Genomic DNA, 23,600 nt, shown 5'->3' with positions numbered 1-23,600 from the left:
TCGCTTTATGATTCCCTGATCAAAATAACCCATGCAGGTCATCTGGTTTTTGTGTGTATGTCTAAAAATGTGAAACAATATTTTTGGTGGCCTTCATTGGACAGTCAAGTCAGCATTTGGGTCAATAATTGTCGAACGTGTCTCCTCTCTGATCAATATTGGAAAACGTATGAGTCACCCTTGCCTTTGCCATTACCTGTTGATGTTTAGATCAAAGTAGCCTTAAACTTTGCAGAGCCTTTTGAGATGTTACCTGCAGGAAAGTTTTTAGTGGTCTTGACTACTTTTCGAAGTGGGATTATTTTGAGTTTGTGGCAGCTCCCAATAGCACTTCAGTAGTCACGTTTCTAGAAAGAGTGTTCCAGTTTGAGGGGGCACCTAAGGAATTGGTTACGAATAATGGAATGCATTTTACCACGATTGAAATGAGGAAGTTTATTGAGTGTTACTCTATCAAACATTTACGAGTAGCGTTTTATTCACTCACTTCAAATGGCTTAGTGGAGAGAATTAATATATTTCTGAAAGAAGGTGTGCAAATAGTGATGGTGATTAGTGTGAATATAGAGGAGTTTTTTGGGCAGAAAGGTTGAGCGTATTCCATTACTTCACAATGCACTACAGGTGTGTCTCCATTCACTTTGTTGCGTAAAAGAGTATCCAGGGTGGATTTGTGTCCTGACTGGCTGAATAATCTTGTTTCCAAAGAAGATGTTGCTTGTTCAGATAAGAATGTGACTTACAAAGTGTCATGCAAGCAGAAAGCTTCTAAAATTATTTTGGACAAAAAACATTGAGTCAAAGAAATTCCCATTGATATTAGTGATTGGGTCCTTGTCAAGAAACCTTATAGGGTAAAAAATGTGGAATCTAAGTTTACATCTCCGTTTAAAGTATTGAAATTGTCTAAAGACGCTGCTTTGATTGATGGTAGAGGCTGGTGGAGCAGAAGATGTTTGGTGAAGGTGATGTCCAAGAAAGCTCAAATTCTGTTGGGTGTTAAGAACAATGAGCTTGTCCCACTCTGAACCAAGTTATATATTCTAGTGATGAGTTTACTGTGCTAGGGGCTGGTCAGGAGGACAGTCAGGGGCTCCCAATCAGCCCACTTTAGTAGATAAGCTTGCAGTTGATACAGCTACTGCAAAAAAACGTGCTTATGTTGTGATGTTTCAATCACAGGTTTGTGAATGTGCTGAACAATGTTTGTGGACTCTGACAACGATGGCTGTAATGGAGCAACTGCACATACTACTGAATAGGATCAAGATAGGTTGAACTTCTTTATTTGTTTGAAGCCTTTTATTCTTTAAACAACAATTAGCAATCCTGCATCATTACTCGCCAGAAAGGTGGGAAATCTGTTAAATGCAGGAAGCACATTTGATAAGAAAGACTAGCCCCATTTGTAATCAAGGTGGCTATCAATATTTTGCCTCTGGCCCACACAAAACAGGAGGGGTGGCAATCCTTTTAAATCGTAAATTCTACGGAGAAGTGAAATACATTTGAGCAGGGAGGGTGGGAGGCTGTTGGTACTTGCCACATGTCAAGGCCATTACAAAACGACAACTACCTCAATATATGCGCCCAACATTAACCGTGAAAAGTACATCAAGCCTGCTCTCGAAGATGTCCTTAAGAGACCTGCGGGTGATATTATAAATAGGGCTCCCAGTTTTATGGTATTTTTTTTTTTTACATTTCCATATATCCATATTTAGTTTTTTGCTCATTTTATCTATATTTATCCATATTTATTTTTGGTTTTGTGAAAAAAATGAAGGTGAAACTGGTATATTTCCACATTTATTTGACTGATAAATATGCATTCATGCTTGAACGCCTGCCAGGCTTAAGTGATATGACCACCCGCAGAAGATAAATCAATGCACTTATATCAAAATATATGCAAATTTAAGCCATGTGCATATCTATGTTTAAGCCTCTTTACTAAAATGCCTTTCTTTTTTAACCACTTACCTATCAATCCACACAGCTATTGGCCTGGCAGTCATGGCAGAGGGTATTTAGAATCACTCAAAAAGTAACCCAATTTCCGTTTTGATCCACATTTAAAAATAAATACAGACAAAAAATATTTTGGGGTCTGTAATTATCTGTAAAAATCAGTAAAATGGAAAACAAGGAGCAATAATTATATTGGGTGGCAATTTGAACTTGGTGGTGAACGGGAATAGAGACAGGTCCTCGAGGAGGACAGGACAGATGGGATACACTTCAGAATTTTTTTTAATATAGTTACATCAAATAGGATTTGTAGATATATAATTGAAACACCACCCAAATAGTATTGGCTTCACACAATAATCTGCAGCACGCAAGACCTATGCACGCCTCCATAATATTCTACAACAAGCTTGATGAAGCCTAGCATAGAGTCACCTAATACTTTGCTGGACCATGATCAATCACACCGACAATCCATCTTCCTCCAACTAACTATATGAATAGGGCTTGGAATCTGAGAGATGCAATTCTGCTCTGCAGGGAGCGTATCACTGCTGTGGATAAAGTTATCTTGAATTTCCTTACGGAAAACAGGGAGGGCGAAATTAGTGAGTGTTAGATGGGAAGCCAAAACAGTGATGAGGGGGCATTTAATTTCACACACTGTGTGGCCCAATGTAGAATGGGGAGAGAATTGTAAAATTAGAAAATCAATTAAAAGAGCTTGGAACAACACCTGACAAACAAACTCATAGAAAACATTTAACTTTTTCCATTAAGAGCACAGGTGGAAGCCTTAGACATTGACAAAGCTGAATACCTCTTACTCAGAACTAAGCAAATATTATATATTTTATATTAAATAAAGATAGGATGCATAGTATACAGAATAATAATGCTCAAGTTAAAATTATGGACCAAGAAGTAGCCGGAATCTTTAGAGACTTTTACAAGAATACTCCTCTGAAAGTGTATCTATTGTTGAAATATCTCAATATCTGATGAACTTCCCAATCAATCCTCATGCCTGAGCAGGCAAAATCTTTAGTAGACCCCATACAAACTGATGAGGCATTAGGAGAGATTGCTAAACTCAAATTCAATAAAGCACCAGGCCCGAATGGCAATATGCCCTGCTTTATTTATTTATATTTTTTTTATTGAAAGTTGTTTTTGTATGTGCTACAAGCCCCTGCCTTGGACGCCTGAATGTCAGCAGTCTTTTGAGCAATCGAAAACTGCACTTTGTTCAGTTCCAGTACTTGGCACTCCTGATTATAACAAGATGTTTGTATTGTTCGTCCATGAGATGGCTGGTTGCGCGCTTTCTGTTTTAACACAAACATTTTGTGCTAAGCAACGGCCTGTCACAAGAGCACGCCCGAGCTGTCTTAGAGCGGTCGTGGCAGCAGCAGTCTGGATAAGACAATCGGCTGGACTCGTACTTGATACTAATCTCACAGTCATGGTACCCCATGCTGTGGATACCCTTTTGAATCTTATATTGAGACTCTTGTCTGTTTGACACTCCCTAAGAAATTAGCCATAGTAAAGTGCCCACCAAAAGGTTATAGATGATGTGGGAAGGGGCAATGCATTTGCAGAACAGATAGCTAAGGAAACAGCCTGGACTAAAATGAAAAGAGTGTTTGTAGCAGGCCCCGCCAAGTGGATGCCTGAAGTTACCATGTTTGAAGACACACTTGAGAATGTAAAAGAGATACAAAGTGAGGCCACCACAGAAGAGTTAGCAATGTGGCAGGAAAGCACAACACAACTGAATGATGAGGGATGTTGGATTGATAAGTCAGGAAAACAAAGATGGATGTTGCCGGATGCATATGTTCTTCCTGTAGTAACAATGGCCCATGGCCCAGCCCATATTAGTGCTAAGGGTATTTGCACGTTCTTAACCCTGTATGGCAGAATGATAACATTTCAAAAACGGCTGCACATTTAGTGAAGTATTGCATGGTGTGCATGATGCACAATCCTGGTGAGGGTACTCCTACACTACCTGGAAATTGTGCACCACCCACTTTTCCTTTTGAAGTTCTCCAGGTGGATTATATAGAACTGGAGAGGTGCAATAATTTGAAGTATGTTTTTGTGGTTGTTTGTGCTTTCAGTAAATGGGTTGAGGCTTATTCTACCAAAGATAATACAGCCATTACGACTGCAAAGGTACTCCTGAAGGAGTTCTTTCCTCGTTTTGGCTTGCCTCGTTTGATCTGGAGTGATAACAGAAGTAATTTCAATGCCAAGATGATTCAAATGATTTGTGATGTGTTGTGTATTAAGCAGAAGTTTCATGCTGCCAATCATCCACAGTCAGCAGGTTTAGTTGAGAAGTACAACTAAACTCTCAAACTGAAATTGGCAAAAAATCAGGAGACCACGGGGTTACAGTGGCAAGATGCTTTACCACAAGTTCTTTTTTCAACTAGAACAGCAGCACATTCTAGGACAGGATTGTCACCGTACGAGGTCGTGTTTGAATGCCTGGCAAATGTCTGTGGGTCGTGCGCCCTCGGCAGTTCAACGATATTGAGTATCCATTGTTGATAGATTACCTCTGCCAGTTAACTGAAAATGTGCTTTCTATTCACCAACAGGTCCGAGAGTCCCTACCCGCTACACCAGAGGGGCCCGGAAACGATATTCAGCCTGGAGACTATATACTGATATGAAACTTTCAGCGGAAGAAGAGTTTGGAGCCATGGTGGAAGTGACCGGAACATGTCCTCTTATCAACACGCACTGCAGTCAAGGTTGCCAGCCGTAAGAACTGGATCCATGCGACTCACTGTTGCAGGGTCCCACTGCCTCTGCCCTATGATCAATGGGCGAAAGATGGAGTAGGGGACTCCGAGTGTGAGACGGTGCCCCGGTTTGTCCCCTTTAGTTATGCAAGGCTAACCTGGACCAAAAGAAATGAAGAAAATTATCAAGTGTTGAGTGCAGCTATTCCTCCGGAAATCAGAGTTGTTCAAGAGCCCCTTTTTGTTTACCCTTCTGTGCCTGGAGTCACTAGGTACAATTTGCCCCCACAGACGAAAGACAGTGCACCAAAGGAGAAGTCAGATTACTTAGGGATGGACTGTGTAAGTTAAGGTGTACTTTGCTACAGTACCAACCGAGTTAGTTTAGGGTGATGTGAGATTTGAGCACTGTTTGTTCATTGGACAGGATAGCTTACAAGTATTCCCTTGAAGGTGGGTACCTTATCCTGATCAACGTGGGAGCCCGAGCTTAGGACAAAGCAAGCTCCACCGCTGGTGCTCAAGAGCGCTAACGTTTTTGATGGACAACAGGAGCCTGTACCAGTGAGGCTCTGTGGGACACTGGGAACTTGTATAATCCCCTTGCGGCATTCTTTTCCCCCTGGTCCCACCATTTGCTATGCACCCCTTTGGCAGAAAGGTTGCTGACGAAGAGCAGCCAGTGATCCCCCTGGTCCATACACATATATTTTGGTCTACCAAAAAGAAAATATTATGCATTGTTTTTGTGATCTTGCTGTTATTGATTCTGGGGGGGGGTGTCCTGGGTTTTGGAATGTGATCAAGATATACCATCATGTACTAAGAATAAGGTTGCTTCACAGGTCCGCACGAAAAGGACAGTCCCGAATAATGTAGTTTTAGAACGCATAAAGGATTTTTGGGAGAAGGTATAACTTGCTATCTCACCGAATCTGTTACAAGTTTATGGACTGCCTAAACATTGTCACTTGTCAATTATACGTATACACGTCCAGCCCACTTTATAGAAGTAAGGGGTGAGTTTGGTATGGGGTATCCTGACCCTTATTTGTATCACCGAAAGCCACGAGGAAAGGGGTATCCGGGGTGTGATAATAATAAGCATTGTGATAATTTGTACAAGAGAGAGCAGAACATCACTTTAGTGGGCTGGCATTATCAAGATTTAACGGTTACTCGAAAGGCTGGTTATTACCCTGCATGTTGCCCGATAATTAATAGTACTGATGCATTCCTGTATGTCAATTGTTGTGGAGTAATACTGTTCAAAAATACAATGTCTCTAGTGAAAAAGAAGGACGAGCACTTTCTGAATGAATACCAGATATGCTCCTGTAGATACCACTTCATGCACACCCAGGATTCTATTTTTTGTCCAATGGCACTTACTCAAATGTTCATAATGGTACAGATGATGTTGCTTTAGGAATGGTGCTCCCTCTAGGGGTGCCATGTAGGCATAATAAACCGAGTGCAGGATGGGTAAAAAGATCATTGACCGCAGAGTTTTGTGATGGGGTGACCGATTTGGAAGTCAATAATTATAGGAATGGTATTACCTTTGGATACATTCTCTCCTCCATTATTAGCTTTGGCGGTGCAGCTATGTCCAGGGGTGAAAGTGCTAGAGAATACTTTGGATGTAAGCTACAGATACTGTCTAACTCTACAGTGGCTGCCTTGCGTGACATCATAACCCAATTGGAAAGTATGCAGATATATTCCGAGCAGACTAGATATGCTGTTGATCTCATTCTAGCTAAGAGCGGTGGTGTGTGCGCAGTATTGGGCGACCAGTGTGTAGTCTGGATCGCTAATATGGAAAAGAAAATTACCCAACATATTTTAGACATTCTAGAAAACGTTAAGGGAATGGAAAGTGGGAACTGGAGTTGGTCACTTTTTGGTAGTTGGGGTTGGATTCTTGAGAAGCTGATTTATTTCATTGTGATTTTGATTTCTTGCTGTGTCCTGGTCCAGTGTCTCCCCTTCTGCTGCTCTTATTGCACCACCCTTCTCGCCCCTAAGAAGGTATGAATACATGATACCAATGCAACAATGATGATACAGAAGGAGGTGGATGAGCTTATGCACATAGGTGAGGGTATTTTTGAGACTTGTTCCCTCCTTACTGTTTCCCTTCCTGAAGCTGAAGATATTGAGTGCCCATAAAAAGGTTTACATATGATTATATGTTTTATTGCCTTTTATGCTTTCTTGGATATTAATAGAAAATGTTAGCTCATGCTAAAAGGAGGGTCTGCTAGAATAGAAAATATGTTTTAGCATTGTTAATTTAAAGTTAGCATTTGCTGCACCATTTCATGTATGGCCAGCATTTTAAATTGTAACTAAAACTAATCCTTTGCTGTTTCCGAGAAATGGCCTTCACTAGGTTATGTTTCTTCTGGGCTGAGTTCTGCTACACTAATGAATACACTGTTCTTTCTTGTTAGATGTAGGCCTTCTCCACTAGTCTAGCGGTGGGCACAGGCAGAATGACCTTGAAAAGCAGATAATGTGTGCCCGGCCTCAGAATCGAAACTTACTCCTTTGTAATTTACTGTCCATCTGCATCTGCTTGAAAAATTCCATGGTGGGCATGCTTTTATAAGTTTCGAAGTGCGCATAATATATCGTTATGCTTGCTGATGTCAGTCCCTCTGCAGTACTCCTAGGTGACTGGGCAGACCGGGCTACACTCTGAGTGTATTTGAATAAACTAGTATTGGTTTTTATTCTCTTCTGTCTGACCGACTCTTCATTTGGTATGGAAGGCTGCAAGGTGGTCGTGAGTGACCCGGGTGACCCTATTTGGGCCAGTTCCTTCATCTCAACACTATGGCTAAAGGTTGGTTAATGCTGCAAACCCTTCCGCCTGATGCCTCTCGCAATGGTCCAGATCGATTGGCCAGCCAGGAATTCTTCAAAACATAAGTGTCCCTTCAAAATGTCTATCGAAACATGGCTTTTTCGGAAACTTCGTTGGGAAACTCTGCTGAAATACGCACCATTTTGAACTGTCGAAATAAATCAACGGAGGAAATCTCCCCAACCGTAAACTACCTTTGGGGAGAAGGGGAAATGAGCTTGCTCATACAATGAAGCTTATACCCCACCACTTTCCAAATTTGGCTGCTAGTGGTATGGATCACTCTTTAAAAGATGTATATTAAAATTAAGTGGCTGGAAAAAGAGAACAGTTTAATGAACTGGAAACTGCGGAAGCAGCTGGTAGAGCAAGAACTTAAGCTGGATATATGTTTATGTGTCTCAGTACCCATTAATTTCAAGAGTATATATTAGCATGGAGATAAATGGACAATTACACCATTATATCGAAATCAAACAATTGCTAGGAGAAAAGCTAAAGGAGCAAGTACCCAAAAATCAGATAAATACGTCATTGAATCACTGCAAATCAAGATATTGTTATCTAAAGAGGAAGCTTACCTCAATAAGTAGACTTAAGGTCACAGACTCTTTCAAATTTTGGGCCAGTCCCTAATAGAATTCGGCCAATGCTGCGATATGGGATACGTTTTCTTCCAGTTGTTTGCAGTATTAATTACTGCAGTAATGAATTTCAGATGTAACTGAGATGCAACCTAGGTATGACCGAAGATAATTTTTAATATTGAATAAAGAAATCTCAAGAATATTATCCCTATTTGTCTACAAGCCATTCTTCTTTAGAATGTTTGAATTCTTTTTAAAGATGCTGTTCCACTTCACAGAGACAAAAAGAACTATTGATGGACAGAATGCATAACAATGTCATACATTCACCCCAGTACAGAGATCTGGGCCTAAATCCATCGTTTTTTTGCTCACCATGCCATTCCAGTTTGGACCCAGCCATATGCAAGTCAGTCTTGACCTTGTGCCCAATGGGAACAGTCCAGCCCGAACTGCCATGCCAGGTCCTCCCTAGACTGGAAACAAGCATCCTAGGACTGGTTTCGCGGGGTTTCACCCCTCTTCAGCCAGGATATCTTGATTCCAGTGGCATGGAGAGCACGGGACTCACATCTGAGCATACCCATCCCACTCGGGGTGACAAATGTGAAAAGAACTATTGATGGACAGAATGCAGAACAATGTCATACATTCACCCCAGTACAGAGATTTGGGCCTAAATCCATGGTTTTTTTGCTCACCATGCCATTCCAGTTTGGACCCAGCCATATGCAATTCAGTCTTGACCCTGTGCCCAATGGGAACAGTCCAGCCCGAACTGCCATGCCAGGTCCTCCCTAGACTGGAAACAAGCATCCTAGGACCGGTTTCGGGGTTTCACCCCTCTTCAGCCAGGATAGCTTGATTCCATTGGCATGGAGAGCACGGGACTCACGTCTGAGCATACCCGTCCCACTCGGGGTGACAAATGCAAAAAGAACTATTGATGGATAGAATGCAGAACAATGTCATACATTCACCCCAGTACAGAGATCTGGGCCTAAATCCATTGTTTTTTTGCTCACCATGCCATTCCAGTTTGGACCCAGCCATATGCAAATCAGTCTTGACCCTGTGCCCAATGGGAACAGTCCAGCCCGAACTGCCATGCCAGGTCCTCCCTAGACTGGAAACAAGCATCCTAGGACCGGTTTTGGGGTTTCACCCCTCTTCAGCCAAGATAGCTTGATTCCAGTGGCATGGAGAGCACGGGACTCACGTCTGAGCATACTCGTCCCACTGTTTCCGGTCCAGGGAGGACCTGGCTTGGCAGTTCGGGCTGGACTGTTCCCATGAGGCACAGGGTCAAGACTGATTTGCATATAGCCAGGTCTAAACTGGGCTGGCATGGTGAGCAAAAGAATGAGGGATTTAACCCAGATCTCTTGACTGGGGGTGAATGTTTTGATTTGTTCTGCATTCCGTCCATCAATTGTGTGTCTTTTGCTTGCTCGCCCTAAGTGCGCCAGGTATGCTCAGACGTGAGTCCTGGGCTCACTGTGCCACCGGAATCAAGCTATCCTGGCTGAAGAGGGGTGAAACCCCGAAACCGGTCTTAGGATGCTTGTTTCCGGTCCCGGGAGAACCTGCCTTGGCAGTTCGGGCTGGACTGTTCCCATGAGGCACAGGGTCAAGACTGATTTGCATATAGCCAGGTCTAAACTGGGGTGGCATGGTGAGCAAAAGGATGATGGATTTAACCCAGATCTCTTGACTTGGGGTGAATGTTTTGATTTGTTCTGCATTCCGTCTATCAAGTGTGTGCCTTTCACTTCACATAGACAGCAGAGGATACAACGAGCATATGAAGATGAACTACGTCCTCATTATGGCAACCAGTGAGAAGTCTATAAATAGGTACAGTGTACTGCAATATACAATGGGCAGTGCTGCTTTCAATACACATTTACACATTTTTAAAATGACATCTTATGCAAAGGCAGAGCCCCTCATTCTGAAGTGGTAGATGATATTGGGCACAGAAACTTACTGATAATTCCCTACGTGTGTTTCTTATCGCAATTCAGAGTTAATGGTCAGGGAATGAGGACTCACATAGTCTTTCTTACTGGTAAAACCACATGGTATTCCGCTTTGCCCACTGCTTTGGCCATGCAAATGTATCTAGGTAACAAGCAGCTAAATCCGTGGTACATTTAACAAAAAAAGTTGATAAATGCCTCAGTTACACGAGAAAAATTATTTTGAACAACTTCAAGGCTTATTTGTACATTGAGTGTTTACAGTCATATTCAATGAGTATCCAAAAAACATGACGTGTGCAGTACGCATTGAAGCTATTGCCAATTAAAGGTCTGCATGTTCGGATAAGAGCTATCTAGACTGAAATAGGCATTACACAATGGAGCTCATATGAAGGTCACTTCATTAACTATCTGGAACACATGAGATTGAGTTTAAACAAATGTAAATTCACTGGACTGATAAATGAACGACATTCTATCCAGTGCATATTTGACACTTTGGATGTCCAGTTGCACCAAACATGTCAATGAATGAATATCCTCAGAAGCAACTGTGCATTCATATAACATCTGGATCTGGAGTCAGTAAAGGAGGGGGGCAATTGGGAAAGTGTTCCCCCATTGATGAGGTCCTGGTCTTTTGTGTCTTCGTTTAAACATCAACCTTGGAAAGAACGCCTCATTATAGACGGTCTATGGAATAAATTAGCGATATCCTCAGGGACCTCTGCGACGTTTGCGCGTGTACTTTTGTAAAGCAGGAAGAAGAAGTGCACTTACCGAATGAGGTCTAACAAGGCATCGGCTGAGCTCATGATGGGCTTTCCACTCTGGTCGGTGTTCTCCTTCTGGGCGGCGCCTCCAGGATGAATGATGGAGACCATCACGATGCCCACTATCACCGCCACAAAGGTGGTCCACAGGTAGTAAGCTATGGTGAATATGCCAAGGCGGCTGGAAGTCTTGGCATCCAGAGCAGCCAACCCTGACATTAAGCTGCAAAGAAGAATAAGACAGTTATGTCAGCATGCATATAGCTATTAAGGTTGTCATACCATATATGTTAAGAAACAATAACTGAAGTCAATGATTATAGACAACTGCATGGATTGCGTTGCAGGGAAATAATAAGCCCTAGGCAACCGATCAATGACTACTAAAGTGGGCATTACGAATTGCGAATGTAAAGCATAAACTTCAATTCACCAAAAGGGAAGGGGTAGCAGCAGTGGAATAACACATCATTTGACATATGATGAAATCACGAGGGACACAGGGTGTCCTACCATCAGCCCCACAATCTGCTACTAGGACTAGGGTAAAAACAAGGAATGTAAACTCCAGAAATAAACAGGGCTCTGGAAGGTTGTTGTCCTTTCCATTCCTACAACAGCCATCACAATCCTTTACACCATAGGAAAAATAGACAGTTTCAAGGGTACCGAAATACAAATTAGCAGTGATATCTGCTACACAAGGCTAACCCTGGTGTGAATGCCCATGATGCAAAGCATGTTAACCTTATCCAAGATGATTGTGTTTTAGATTGTGGAAGGATAACTAGTAGCTTAAGAGAGCAATGTGTGATTGAATGTTACTTCTGAACCTAAATGATACAAAAGTGAGAATATTACAGAGGTTATTACAGAGTCTCTATAGTTATGATTAGGTCTAACTTTACATTTAAAAGGAATATTTGTTTTCTTAACAAATTGGCCCTGTTCGACAAATCTGCACAGCAACTTGTAAAAAAAAAAGGTAGGTCCAATTTGGCATTTGGCATGCCAAGTCAGGCAGCTCTATCGAGTGGGGGCAATGAAAAGGATGGGTCAATAAAGAGACATTTACAATTATAATTCCTATAGGATTCATTGCTACCATATAAAGGGCTGAACTGAATTTCACCAAGCTTGGCATGACAGTAGAACTTGGCTTGGCTTGCTGTCAATCCGTTCAGTAGTTTTTGAGACATTAGCATGACAAGTATTATTCTTAAGCCTCAAATTGAGCAGAGCTTCCAGTAGGGATAGAGCTATCTGGAAGTTAATCCATGAATGATTCCTGGACCCACCTTAAAAAAGTTACTCAACTCCAATAGGACTACGGACCTTTTTCTGGACAGAAAGAGCTTTCAGTATAACCCTTGCCAATGGAAAGAAAATATACTAAGTGACTGAGAAAAGTGAATAAATAGGTAGAATGTATGTAGACAATATGGAGTTAAAGATGAGTAATTCAATAATATATATGTCTATGGCATTACAACATTTAAAATGGTATCAAGGAAACATTCAGACTTTCGGAACAGCCAATACTTGTTTCGCCCGATGCAACTTGAAAGCGTGGACTTCTTCGACGCTTTGTATGGCACCAGAAGAGACATGTTATTTGGGATGGCCCTTTGATAAAATTTCCATCAGCCTTTTACCTGTTCAGGTCCATCGTGTACATCATGGGAGTCACTAATATGAAAAGTGCACAAATGTCCCCCACATGATTGGAGAAAACTCGAAGTCCATTAGACATTATTGCTGTTTCCCAGTACTGCCCACCACAACTTTAGGGTCTGTCGTTGGGAAATCAAAAGTGGCAATTAGTCAATGATTGGGTTATAGTACATCATTTACATTTGTGTTGTTTCCAAACAGTGCCCCCATTAGGGGGCCTTCTTTGGGAAAATCAAAAGTACCAGTTGGTACCCCTTGGCTCCAGGCTTTGGTAACTTCCGTCCTGGAGGCGGGAACCACTTTGGGTCAAAAAAAGCTTCAAGCACAGTGGCAATCCCCTAGACATAGCTGATATTGGAAAAGAGATTCATCCAAGAAAAATAAATACAAGGCCTAGAAGAAAAGAGTCTGGATGGCCTCTAAACCTCATGAGAAAGTAAACACCAAAAATGACTCAAAAGGAGACGGTCCATGCTCCATTTTCAATTGCACTCCTGAAGATAGAAATTGAGTTCATGACAGTGCAGAACAACAGCTCTTTTAACAGCACCAGCTGTGATTTTGGCAGTGGCTACCCCTTTCCCCAACAGGCAGGCTAGTGCTCCCCAAAATGATTGCCCTTTCCCGCCCCCTATATCACTTCATAAACGTACTGGTGTTTCCCCACCAGCGCTTCTTTCGAGATTTGGACCAGATGCTGGGAGACTTGCTGTGCGATGGAGGGAGGCTGCGTGTGGCCCTTTATAAACTCCAATTGCCAGTGGGTCATGGAGGGCTTGGGTGCCATCCTTTGAAACTTATTACCATCGCAGCACAACTCCAATGGGTATCCCGGTGGCTGCCAGGTACAAACCTCTATGAGACAAGCACATAAGAAGGACCTCGCCCCCAAAATGTAGACTGTTCCTACTTGACCTGTATTTCTTCTCATATATCTTACAATTGCTGTTGGTTCTGTTCCCGAAATGAATTTATACTACATATATAAAATCTTTTTACAGACTATGTTAATTAGTCTTTCATCATCTTCATTAGCCATAATGAGCACATATTATACGAAAGTCTACATGTCCATTTCATCATTTCATTCCATGTACTGTGACATAATCCTGTTTTTTCACCATGAACAAATAGCTATAATTTTTAACAAAAAGATACAATAGCCCCCCACACACTCGACTCCACTCATTCATACACTCACCCAAGGTCACTCCTTGCCATACACTACATTCACTCTGTGACCCAGCGTTCTATACATACACTGAACAAACAACAATGAAAAACAGAATTTATTTTTTTCCGTTGTGGCGTTGTGGGCTTAGATCACTTTTCCAAATACGGTCAACGCACGTTTTGGTGTGGGCTTTGATAATGTCCAACCACCTTCTTCAGGACCACACAACAGAACTGGTACTTCAAAGGGTGGTCATGGGGAGGTGGGGGGGATTCTTTGTCACAATGACTGGTCTTTACAGAAAACGGCTAATGCTGGCCAACAGCATGTCACCTCTAAGTCTGATAGTCAATACCACACTACTCTTTACAAATGTACGGTAGAAGCCATATCCTGATGCATTCTCAGGCCAAGGCCCTTAGATAGTGTATTACTGGACTGAGACACCACTCAAATACTGCGCCGATCACAGTAGTAAAATTCACTTCGAGAAATCCTGATACAAGTGTGATGCGTCCTCAAAGTACTTCTACTGATTCCAAACAAATGACGTACGGGCCCCTATGTCACGATTGAAACCACTGGTCCTTCTGCAGAACTCTCTCCTCTCCCTCATCACACTGCCACAAACACTGTCCTTAAAGTCTACTCAAACTGTGTTGGCTTTTTATTCACCACAACTGGTATTCCCATTTCACGTGCCTACCCTTGTGACCCTGAGTTTTACATACACCCCAGCACCCCACACCCCAAACTCATCCCCCATGGGCGTGTGCTCATACCAAGCTCTTCAGAGCTGAGTCAAAATGCATCACCAGACCTAACATTTACAGTAGGTTTAGGTTCTCCCTGAAGGACTTTTATCAGATGAACAACACGCTTTGTTGTCTGACTTGCAAGCATTAGACCAGCTGGCGGTGGCATTTCTGATTCTGGCTTCTGGAATTAACAGTGGCTGGTAGTGCCTTCTATGACACACTTTTCCAATTTCCATTAGTGCCACCTAATAGTGTGCAATGTCCGGGGTGCCTCCACCCTTCATAGCAGGGTCTCCTTCATCCTCACGCAGCTCTTTTCAAGCGGCCACGGTAAGGAGGCGTAAATACACTTGAAGCTGCAGATAAGTTCAGTCAACCGGACGGTATGTTCTCAGTCATAAATCAGCCAGTATTTGTTCTTTGGGCTAAACAGGCTCTAGGGCTAAACAGGCTCTAGGACAACAGTTAAGGAGGCCAGTGAATAGATCTGACTGACTATATATTAGGTGCAAATCATTTTTGTTAAAAGCCTTGAGGGTGAGAAGCCTGTCTCTGTGGACAAGGCCGGGCACACAATGTGTTTCTGACAAAACCATCTTTAAAAGAAGAAGCCAATCAAGAGGACTTCATTTCCCATCATCCATGTGCACAGAAAGTGACATCACAGATTTCCCACCAAAATGTCATTAAAAGAAGAAGCAAAGCAAGAGGACTTGATTTCCCATTATCCATCTGCACAGGAAGTTTCATCAATGGATTTCCCATTAGCCATCTGCACAGTAAGTGACATCATTGGATTTCTCATTATCCATCTGCACAGGAAGCAACATTACTGGTTTACTGGCAAAACCATCTTTAAAAGAAGAAGCCACGCAAAAGCACTTCATTTCAAATCATCCATCTGCATAGCAAGTGACATTATTGCATTTCCCATCATCCATCTGCAGAGGAAGTGACATCACGTCCTTCCTTCTCTCTATTTCAGTCAACATTTCAGGCCACCCCATTGCCCAGGCATCCAAACGAAAGGGCGGACACAAGCAAGGGCATTGCCTGTTTAGGCCTATTAGGGCCTCGAAGGGCCTTGGCCTATAACACCTGTTATAGTGAAACCTATAAGGTTAATGAATCAATCAATCAAGCTGGATTTGTATAGCATGGCTAATCACCCGTGAGGGGATCCAGGCGCTGAGAGTACTGTTACAGGGAGCTAGTTGAACATCCAGGTCTTGAATCTTTTTGTGAATTCCAGCAGAAATGATGAGGCAATTGGGAGACTATGGCAGTCTCAGATACCAGCTAGCGATTGGCAGCTGTGGGGGAGTGGCACGCTGACCAAGAGGTCAAGGAGAAGGTACGATTATAATCATGTGCATCACTCAGACTCTCATTCTGCCAATCTGCACGATTAAAGGAGAAGACTAGCCAGGCACCCACATAGCTTTTGAACAACATATTGATCCTACCTCCTACACATCCCATTAACTACTACACATCATCAAACTACAGAATACACATTCCAATTAATGTTTGTTAATGCTCACACTGCTGTACTCCATGTACCAGACATCACAGACCTCATTACCTATCACAAGCTTGATGCCCTTTTAATCACATAAACATGGTTCACTCCCCTCTCACATCTTCACACATCCTAGACGTCCTTCTTCCCGCAGGCTACAGCATCCATTGTGTAGATGACGCACATAGGAGGGAGGAGGCCTCCCTGGAATCCATAAGTCTTCCTAGGCAGACATGTAACATTAAATCCATGGAGTTGCTGACATGTCATTTCCTTCTCTGTGCAACTCAGGCTGCCACATTCCATCTAATTTTCTGGCCTCCAGGGCAGAACAAGGACTTTATTGATGAATTCTCAGATCTCCTCACTACCTCCTCCATCCGACAAGCCCACACCGCCCTCTTGTATGACTTCAACCTCCCAGACAATAGAAGCTCAAAAAAATGAGAGACACCTTCTTCTTTTTCATCGATACACTCAATGTGATACAGCATGTCACACAACCAGCACACTCCAAATGCCACATACTCGATCTTGTCTTCTCAACAACACCCACAATCCAATGTAAACCACCTATAAACTCGTACTGGATTGACCACTTTGCCATTCTCATCTCTCTACTCACCATACTACAAACAATATCAACAAACCAAGGCCAACACAAAAAAGAAGACCATACTTTCCGATCCTTCAAAGACTTCTCCATAGACAGCCTAATGCTGGAACTCATCTCTCGTCCCATAAACTCCACGCCAATGCCAACACCCTTTTAAATAACTTAAGCAATTGAGAAAACGCAAGCACAAGCCAAAGCTCTCAGAACCCTGGTATCCTACAGCTCTTGCTGACAATAAATGATCCATTTGTAGACAGGAAAGAAAATGGAAGAAAAACAGAACTCTTGAGCACCTCTTGATACTGAAGACCCCCTGTGCAAATTCGGACAGACCATGGTTTGACAAAAGCGTAGATTACTCCTTCTCCGCTGTGGTCATACTTCTCTGACACCCCGACAGAGTGCGGGCCATAAGAGGTTTGATTGAATGTCCTCCCACCATTTTCCAAATGCCTCCCACTGCCAGAAACTACCTGGCGGTAGGGGGCAATGAAACGTGCCCATGGCAAGTGGGGCATAGCTTTTTTTTCATTTTCAAAAGAAAATCCAGCTTTGGGATTTATTTTATTTTTTTAAATATAACACAATTGTAAGTTTGATGCACGACTGTTGCGTTGACGGAGCAGTCCATCCACTTACAATTCATTGACAGGAACTTCTGTGACAATGGTTCCTGCCATCGGATAATTCACAGTTTTGTGAGTGGCTACTTTGTCAGGGTAACAGAGTAGTATACTCCATCACCCTGACAGAGGATAGGCCATCATCCAAAATTGAAATCGGGCATAAAGACAGCCTAGTACCAGCTCTCTCTTCTAAAGAAAAGCAAAACCGTTTCTTTCAGAAAGAAACTTCAGAACTGCTTTTCAAGCCCATGTACACTTGCATTTGGGTGATGGTACTGCCCTCCCCTATTGCCTCTTTGACTCCACACAGGCACCTCCTACATGCCAGTATATGTACCATCCAGGGCCTGAAGAAATATAATCACATCAGCTTCCACACAGATTCAACTCCATTGGCTCCTCTTGTCAGCCAACACCATCTTCAAAACTAGCTGATGATTACAAAGCCATCAAACCAGAACCCTGCTTATCTTGCAGACAAGCTCGCCATCTCTGGTAGTTCTCGTCATACCCTCAGCCAGCACAATATCAGACTGCATACTAAATAATGTAAAAAAGAAAAACACAAGACAAAAGGTCTTTTCCATCTATGCATTCAGGATCTGAAACAACATTCCTGTATCCATCAGGTCCACCCCAATACTGCGTTATAGAAATCACATGTACATTCATACTGTGAAAAAGTGGATTATTAGTTGGGGTAGATTGTAGTCCTCTAAAAGCAATAAAGCGACTATCCTTGTTAGGGTTTGTTCCTTTAAACCTGAGCTCAAGCCCTAGTAGCCATGGCACAGAGCAGACTGGCTTAACTTAAAAGCATGTGTAAAGCATTTAAAAGTACCAAAACAGTTGAAAAGTCGAAAACATTATAAAAATCCCACTCCAATTTTTAAAACTAGAGAATAATCAGAGTGAACAATATGATACTAAAACAACAAAAAAAACAATAAAGGGAACCGGAGATATGAATTTTTAAAGTTTGAAATAAAAATAGTGCCAAAAAAACCTTAAGCCCCAACCGCAGAGGTGCCATCTGTAAGGATCCCGTCTGCTCTGTTATGTTGCTTATGCTGTTCTTTGTTTTGACTTCTACTGTGAGCCTTGCCCCCACCACCCATCCACCCCCATGTACTTCTCCTAATGACTAAACTTTCACTCATACAGTCGATGGTGGTAAAAGTAGTGTGACCTAATACCAGGGAAGCCTATTGGACTGTCCTTGCACTATTTATTTCAATAAAACTTAACTTACTAATTGTGCTTCTAGCATGTGGTCGTACAGTCTCTGTGAGACTTGGGGTACACTTAAAGGTACAAACAAGTCTTTTCACCCGCCTGTACCTGTATACTTGACTTCGCACGCACATGTAACACTTGCGTTCAAGAGGTGTCAAGTCTCAAATCACTGCATGAAAAAATAGAGATAGTTTTAAAGTTTTTCTGCCTCCAGCTCAGGTTTTATCAAAAGGAAAAGTTATATAGCAATTGGAATTCTGAAATTAGCTTTGTGTGAGCTTCTATATTATCGCATTGCCATAAGACAAAGTATGAGTTTAATTTAGGTAATTCTAATACACAAAGTTTAACTTGAATGAACCAATGCACTTGGTCATAAGTAGTGCAGGAGACTCCTTGAGGCAGGGGGTAAATTCTGTTTCACAACTCACGCATCAGTTTAGTTTCTATCAGCATTTTAAGAATAATGTAAGAAATTGGGTTGTTGGTTGACTGGGGTGTGAGCCCTGATCAAGCAGGAACCATAGTCCTTGTCAGGGTAGGGCATAAGGCACGAGGAAACCCCAAATTAACCTGTGCTCAACTCTCCAGTGGCACAGATCAGTCAAACTTACCTTAAAGGCAAAGTGTAAATTATTTGTGCAGCACCTCCAATAGTATCACAATGATAACACACCACAAAAGGATTCCACACCAGTCTTGAACAATAGAGCAAACTTTGATAAATAAAACAAGACCATAATGACAAACATCCAGTCAGTAGAACTGGAGTTATGAATTTTTTAAGAGTTTAGCTTAAAATAGCGCCAAAAAGCATAAAGCGCCAACTGGGGATATCTGGTCAAAGGTTCAGGCCGACCACGGTGGGGCGCAGGTTGGATACAGTGACCAGGTTAGGCCCTCTGAAGTTTTACCTTCTAAATTACATGCCAAGAGTCAGGAGGCTACTGGCGCAGAGCGAAGAACAGGCAAGCGTTGCAGGCAGACATTACTGGAGCTTCGAATTGGCAGACCCCAGGAATGGTCGATGCTGCAGTGTGAAGAGACGAGCTGCCGGAGCTTTGTGTTAAATCTTGTTGCGAGCAGGCCCTTTCACGGTCACGAAGAGCAAGTAAGAGTGAATTTATCACATGTGAGCCACACCAAAGGTCCAGGACCTGAGCAGCACCACTTGGGGTCAGGAACGCTCTGCAGCTGGTTCCAGGGCTGGTGCAGGATGTTAGAGTGCCTTTTATGTCCCTGAGGTTCAGATCAGGAGGTCAGCAGACTAGCAGGTAGGCCGTCAAGGCGTGGAACAAACGGGCATGTGTTCGGCAGCATGACGCCATAATCGGCAAACCAGCATGCAACGCTGTATGGGTGATGTTGCATGTGGGGCCTGTTAGGGCGCTGAAAGCCAGCATGATGATTCTGGCGGCGGTGTGGGGACTTTGAGGGCTCAGGCTAATTCGACCGCAGCAGGAGTCACTTGGGAACTGGCCGATGGGAGGCAGTGGTCTCAGGCCTCGCAGTCCTAGGATGGGATGAAGGAAACGGGCGAGTGGGATTCTAACATTTTATGTTTGTTTTCCATGTACATACCATAGCAGTAGTTGCAGCAGCTGCAAAACAGACAGGCATACATGGAGCAGTGTATGTTTTTCCCGGGGAAAAGATACAAATGTGGAGATCATGCAGGACCCATTGTACAGGGGTGCAAACCTGGGCATATTGGCCTTGCAGATCCCCTTGAGGGGAGTCGTCTGCAATTATACAGTTATCTAAAATCCATTGCTTCCCAGCTCTGGGTAGGAGCAAATAGTATTGTCTCTTATCAGTTTAATATCTGGTACATCAGGGGGGGACTATCTAAAATCAATTGCTTCTCATCTCTTGACTAAGTTCAAGTGGTGTTAGTTCTTATTAATATCTATTACTGCTTCTATATGGGACAATATCGGTCTGATTTACAATCACAAAAGTTGGGGCGCATGTACAGCACCTCGATAATTTCCAACAAAGGACCTGGTTTGCGCTACATAGGACTAAAAATTTGATCTTTTATGAAAACATCAACTAATTGGCTGTGTTTTCATTGACAGTCATGGCATCAAAACGTGTGCGTTCATCCACCGACAACTGGGCAACGCAACAGGAACTTTGCTCTTTCAGCAGCTGTGAAAGGTATTCAAATTCATGGCATTGACTGGGCACTAAAGAGCATGTTGGCGGCCTCAGGGATGGAATAGCCAGCACGGACAATGCAGCATAGGAGTGTGCCCACGCGGTACAAGGGCGCCCTTCCAGCGCCGGCATCAGTGGTCAGAAATCAGTCTCAGGCAACGCACATTGCAGAGGGTGAGTCTGCAGGGCAAGTGGCACCTACTCCCCTGGTGGGCCAGGGCACCACATTGCCGGTTTACAATACAAACGTGGGGATGGTGGGGCAAAGTAATGTGGTCATATTCCAGACGCTGCAGGTTAAGGCCATACCCGCAGCCGTGATACCCCCGTCACCTCGCAAACAGCTTCAACCGCATCCCTACCACACAGTAGGGAGTGTGCCCTCACAGTTGTCCATGCCTGTATCAGGTACAGAACCAGTGGTGTTGGCTGGGATAGTGGTGGAGGGTAGTAATTCCAATGCCGAAGCAGCACAATTTGGGTGCAACCAGGGATGGGGATGCCCCCTGCTAAGGGTGGCGGAGCACAAGCCTCATTGAACTCCAGCCCTGCCCTGTTCAGCAAGGCATTACCCATCGTGAGTCGTGACTCCCTCATTGTCAATAGCATGGCACATACCGCAGAGACGAGGTACAAGATTCGCAAGGGGGGGGTTCTGTGATGTGTTTGATCTAATTAATGCGGGTGTGATCCCCGGGAAAGGTAAATTGGGGAAGGATGGTGAACAGAAAGCAAGGTATGGGTGGAGTGGTCCCTGAAGAACAGGGTGATGGACTTCTCCATTTATTCAGCTATCTTTACAGAGAAGTTCCCTTCTTTAGCACCACAGCTATTTGGGTACGTCTTTGCAACACAGCCCGACGTCAGAATTCCAAGGCACGGGGGGTGTGGCTTGCGCGCCGAAGGAAATGGCGGACCCGATGTGAGCTCCGCTACGTCGCGGGACTCCGACCTTCGTTTTCGAGCCTCACTTGGTATTTATTTATACGGCGAGTGACAGTTACATGTTCCTGCAGATGCGGTGAGTCTGGACACCGCTTCCTGAACTGTTTCCTGAGGTTTTGAGTCTCTTTTCGACGATGGTGATTTTTTTTCCCTCAGAGACGCGAGCGGCTGCCATTTTAGGTCGCTGCACTCGCGTCTTTTCTTACTAATGGATTGTGTTACTACACTCTGGCATTTTTAATCGCGGAGTGTTATAATCAATACACAATTAAATAGAGCGCTATCAAATACCACCATGGTCTCTGCTCTTCAGCTACACTTATGAGGAGAGTTATACTGACTGGACAAAATTACCAAAGAGCCATTCAAAGTTGGTCATGTAACTGAATTTAATGCTGCATCATTACTTACGCTCTATAGTACTATTTTAATGGTTACTTCAGCAATTATTTTTCTGACCATCACACCTCGTTTCTCACAGAAGGATGAATGATTACTGTGCCCCACAGCACTATTTTAATTATGAAAGTCAGGGTCGTGGCTTGTTTGCTGACAGGAATGAAGGTCCCATTGTGATCTCCACTGTGTCTTGGCATTCTGACTTCCTTTTTTGAACCCGATATCCTGAATCTACATAGCAGCAAATGTCAGTTGTGTCACACAGAAGATATGGTCTTCGTTCTTGGGTCAATTTTATGTTACATCTGGAACCTACGTCCACCAATGGTATGTTCATGATCCTGTCAAATATACTATGAGGGTGGAATAGCATTCTTACCAAGAATGATTCCCTGTATTTTTTGAGGAACTCCGCATATTGTTCATTTGACATTTTTGGCTTACTAGCGCTTATTCCACATCCATATTTCCTATCGTGCGAACTATTACCACAACCTGGCTTCTTTTTTTGACATTTGCTGGTTTTACTTCATTTTTACTTTCACTTTTTGGTGATCGCTATTGCAAATCACAATGTCTACAGATTCGCATACTCCCAGATCCTCCGTATCTGGAACAAAACCAAAGCGACATAAAAATGATCCGCCTTCTCCTATCCACTCGTCTCAAAATCCTATTCTGGACTCAATTCTAGATGAAGTACGTGGTCTCCAACCCTTCATGTCCACTACAAATGAAAAACTGAAACAGATTGAGGAAAGATGGCTTGTCATGGAAAGTAAAGTTTTAGACTTGAAACAACGTGTTAGCGATCTGCAGGATGTCTCCACCAAAATTCCTTTACTAGAACAGGAAATTCACAAGTTAAAACTTCATACTGAGGATCTTGAAAATCGTAACCGTAGAAATAATCTACGCCTTTATGGCCTCCCGGAAAATATTGAAGGCCCTGACATGGTCTCCTTTCTTCAAAAACTCCTTCCAGAGCTCCTTGATCTTCCAGCTTCAACAAGTCCCCTCAACATACAAAGAGCACATTGTTTGGGACATTTAAACCCGTCCGCTAATAAACCGCGGGGAATAATTATGCTCTTTCTCGAATTTACAGAGTTGATGCAAGTTTTGAAGGCTGTCAGACTTAAAAGGCGTCTTATTTGGTCGAACCACACTCTCTTCATCTTGCAGGATATTTCTAATGCTACTAACGCCCGTCGCAAAGAATTTCTTGCTTTACGTCCTACGATGAGACATCTCAACATCCAATATGGAATTCTTCATCCATGTCTCTGCAAAATTACACATGATGGCCGATCACGCTCATTTGATGTCCCGGAAAAGCTTAAACTTTACCTTCATAGTCTACCATCACATGGAATGGATACTAATCCTTGACTTCTTTACAGTTCAGGCTTGTTAATCTAGCCTCCTAATGTATTTGTTTCCTTAATGTTTTTCTGATTGCTTAAATTTACTTATTCTTATGAGGTTCTCTTTTTCCCTCCTCCTTTATACCTTATATAGTGGTCCGTGTCCT

The 23,600-nt window shown here is 43.0% G+C and overlaps 1 protein-coding gene across 2 annotated transcripts in view; it reads right to left on the bottom strand.

Annotated features, from left to right (window-relative positions):
* SLC1A7 (solute carrier family 1 member 7) overlaps positions 1–23,600 on the bottom strand; it is a 632,908-nt gene that overhangs the window by 276,671 nt on the left and 332,637 nt on the right. For both annotated transcript variants that reach the window (XM_085600158.1, XM_085600159.1), the window contains exon 3: positions 10,961–11,176. In XM_085600158.1, the coding sequence (XP_085456284.1) occupies positions 10,961–11,176 (216 nt within the window). The remainder of the gene's footprint in view (positions 1–10,960; positions 11,177–23,600) is intronic.

The sequence above is a fragment of the Triturus cristatus genome, chromosome 4_2 (genome assembly GCF_964204655.1).
Source record: "Triturus cristatus chromosome 4_2, aTriCri1.1, whole genome shotgun sequence".
Taxonomy (NCBI): domain Eukaryota; kingdom Metazoa; phylum Chordata; class Amphibia; order Caudata; family Salamandridae; genus Triturus; species Triturus cristatus.
This window is presented reverse-complemented; position numbering and strand designations above follow the sequence as displayed.